The sequence below is a fragment of the Morchella sextelata genome (assembly GCF_020137385.1).
Source record: "Morchella sextelata strain SCLS chromosome Unknown scls_22, whole genome shotgun sequence".
NCBI classification, from domain to species: domain Eukaryota; kingdom Fungi; phylum Ascomycota; class Pezizomycetes; order Pezizales; family Morchellaceae; genus Morchella; species Morchella sextelata.
This window is the reverse complement of record NW_025408637.1, coordinates 702,792-705,912: the sequence shown is the minus strand read 5'-3', so window position 1 is coordinate 705,912 and position 3,121 is coordinate 702,792. Positions and strand designations below refer to the sequence as shown.

The following is a 3,121-nucleotide window of genomic DNA, read 5'->3' as shown; positions in this document are numbered from 1 at the left end:
GAGCAGAGGAGCTTTAGTAAATAGGAGATATGAGACAAGGAAAGCCTGCCTCAGGAAGGCGCAGGTCGAGCAGCAGTTCTAGGAAATAGCAGATAAGCAGAGCCTACCCTAGGAGGGCGCCGGTCGAGCTAGCTGAAGAGTTCTAGGAAAGAGTTCTAGGAGATAGCAGATAAGGAAAGCCTGCCCAAGAGGGCGCCGGTCGAGCAGAGTCTTTAAGAAATAGGAGACTTCTATGAAAGCCTACCTTATTGGGGCGCTGGTCGAGCTGGTGAAGTGAAGAGGAGGAGGAGGGGAAGGGCTGTATATATACTCCCTAGAAATCCAAAAATTGCATTCTTCCGAATTAGGGCTTGGTGCCTAGCGGCGGCCAAAGTCCTAGGGTTGGGTTACTTGGCGGGCGCTAAAGGTAGCAAACAGAGCGCTAGAAACTAAGGGAAACTAGCAAACAATGAAATCGTTCGCTCTGGAGGCTTCTACCGCGCTCGAGAACAAGCGAACATCACCATAGAACGTCATGGAATAGGCAAACATTAACTTGAAACCCCCAAAAAGACCCCAGGTTTGATAAACAGGCTCGTTTTCTAGGGCTAGGCCGGGCAGGCGGGTAAGAATCGAACCCACTAGATAATTCCAGAGAGGAAGCAAACATAGAAACACCAACATAAATACTCTAGCATCTTCGTTCGAGCTCCATGAAGCAAACAAGCAAACATCCGGCGCCCGAGAGGATTCTAGTCAGCTGGCAAATGCACAACGTTTGCATGGAAGGCCACACAAACGTAAGTAATACCCAGAATCCTTCCGCCAGGTGATGATTGCGAATCCGCTGAAGCTATCACTACTACTGGAATCCGCCCGTCAGAAGCTTTCACTCACTTTCATCCCCACCGCCGACAACAGCTTCTTTATCGGCATAAACGAAGCCTCACGCAGTCATCTACCCTAACTCAGTACGATCGCCAGATATCACTCGGACGCCTACTCACAGACTATCACTCGTCATACCAGCACACACACTCAATCGGTTAGAACAGTTCACACGTTATCACTGGGTTCTACTGTAATCTATCACTTGACTCAGAAATTACAAACTATTATTTAACCTTACAGTTACGCGCTATCAACCCACCTCGCGAGTCTTAATCCGTCACTCGCCGCTTCATGCGCTCTCACTCGTCACTAAATCATGATGTCTCACGCGCGGGACTGATCACACGTCATCACCCGATTCCAAATCATTCGACGGTAATGCACCGTCCCGACCACGAGTCATCCCACCATCCTGTCTGCGAGGGAGCCACTTCCCGATGCCCGGAAAAGTTAAGGACGTACGATTTAAACCTCACACACTACCGATAGAACGTTCCATTGTATTTCGTAACGAAACGGAGATACTTGCTCCCGATAGGTACAGGGGTAGTTGGTCGCATTTTGTCGTACGGTTGACAGCGGGAATGGAACTGGGAGAGATTTGGCATGCTGGCACATGTGACCGTTGCGTTGATGTCTCAGTTGCACACCGGGAATGCAGTACTTAACTTCAAGTTAACTCGGCGCTGTGCAATCCGCAGTATTAGACAAGAGCGCGGTGATACTCTTCGTAGAAGAAAGCTGTTTGACATGACACTGCCGAGGCGGATATGTATGGTAGTAGTGGCACTCCTGAAGGTGTAAGAATTTGTAAGTATCTTTGTAAGACGGAAACTTAATCGGTTTAGCATGACGAGGTGACTTCCACGTCTCCGAAGATATGGTTTTCGGGTACCACTTATGGGATTACACATGTATTCTCTGCTCCGGTCCCTAGATATTGATATTAATGGAAAACCGGGCCAACCTCACGACATGTTTCCGAAGTAGTACACCACGCGAGATCAATTTCTCGCTGCTCCGCCGCAGTTGCTGAGCTACTAGTGATCATGTATATAAAGCCCATGTCCACCGGAAGCACTCCCACAAAAACACCACCACAAACACCGACTCCCACCTACATCTACCACCTTCCATCACAATGAATCTCATCAACGGTGTTGCCCTCATCACCACCGGCACCGCCTCTCTGTGCGACTACCGAACCCCCGGCGCCGTCATATCCACCGAACCCTGCGGGGTGTGGCGCATCACCGTTCTGCAAGAAAAGCCCAACGATTTCACCCTTAGCCGCAACGACACGCGATCACTCACCCGCCGTGTAGTCATGGGTCCCATTCGTAGCGTTGTTCTTGCGAACCTAGGTTCTATGACCCCTGAGCAGGTTTGGAGCTTCAATGGAACGAGGAATATCAAGTGTGTAAATACCTTCAGTGCCTAGGAGATGTGGGATGGAGAATGAGCTGACAGAATTAGCCCCAGCCAGCTGCCGGTGTATACCGGTGCCTTACGTGCGGGGGAGGCTGGCCTTGCATTGACTACAAGGGAAAGCGTGTACCTAGAGACTGAGAAGTATCGTGCGGTGGTGGCAGCGGATGATGTCCCGCCGCGCATGTGGACGGTGAGATACATGCCGGAATGGTAGATCGGAGGATGCGAATGAGCATCACCACGAGGTCATTGCTGTAGTAGCGGGATGATAGCCGCTGTACGTTCATGAGGAGATATTATTCAGCTTTTTTAGTTTATCGCTAGGGTATCAGGGGCGAGTGCTGGACCGGTCGCCGATTTATGAGCTCAATACAAGAAGTTGTTTCCTGGTTCCTTTTCAGTTCTCAATTGTTTCAAAATGTGACCTGTTTCATTTAACCCGCGTTGTCTGAAATCGAAGCCAGTTACCACTGTTAGATTTGACATATAAAGAGGTAACCCCAACAGTAACAGATCGATTGTTGCATCCTGACTGGGGTTGTCAACGTTGGCGGGTATTGCGTGACGTTCACGTGCAAGTAAGACCAGCTTCGGAATGATGCATGGCTCACCCACCCACCCACCATGGATGCATGCTCTCGGGGTGGCGAGGACGAAGAGCGAAATACATATTATGGGAAAAGGTATATGCATATTTCTTCCTCCTCCACTGTTCCTAGGCACAGGACGAGACACGACTAAATTGATATCAGCGAGTTTCTCACTGGTATCCGCACCGAAAGATGTCTCGTGGGGCCCTGTTATGTGTGCAGAAACGATC

General features: G+C 49.9%; 1 protein-coding gene across 1 annotated transcript; it reads left to right on the top strand.

Annotated features, from left to right (window-relative positions):
- Positions 1-2,011: 2,011 nt before the first annotated feature.
- On the top strand, positions 2,012-2,515 carry H6S33_007103 (uncharacterized protein; the record flags this gene model as incomplete). Its single annotated transcript, XM_044838448.1, has 2 exons — positions 2,012-2,286; positions 2,347-2,515. The coding sequence occupies 2 exons, from the start codon at positions 2,012-2,014 to the stop codon at positions 2,513-2,515; spliced, it is 444 nt and encodes a 147-aa protein (XP_044689267.1).
- Between the last annotated feature and the right edge of the window lie 606 nt (positions 2,516-3,121).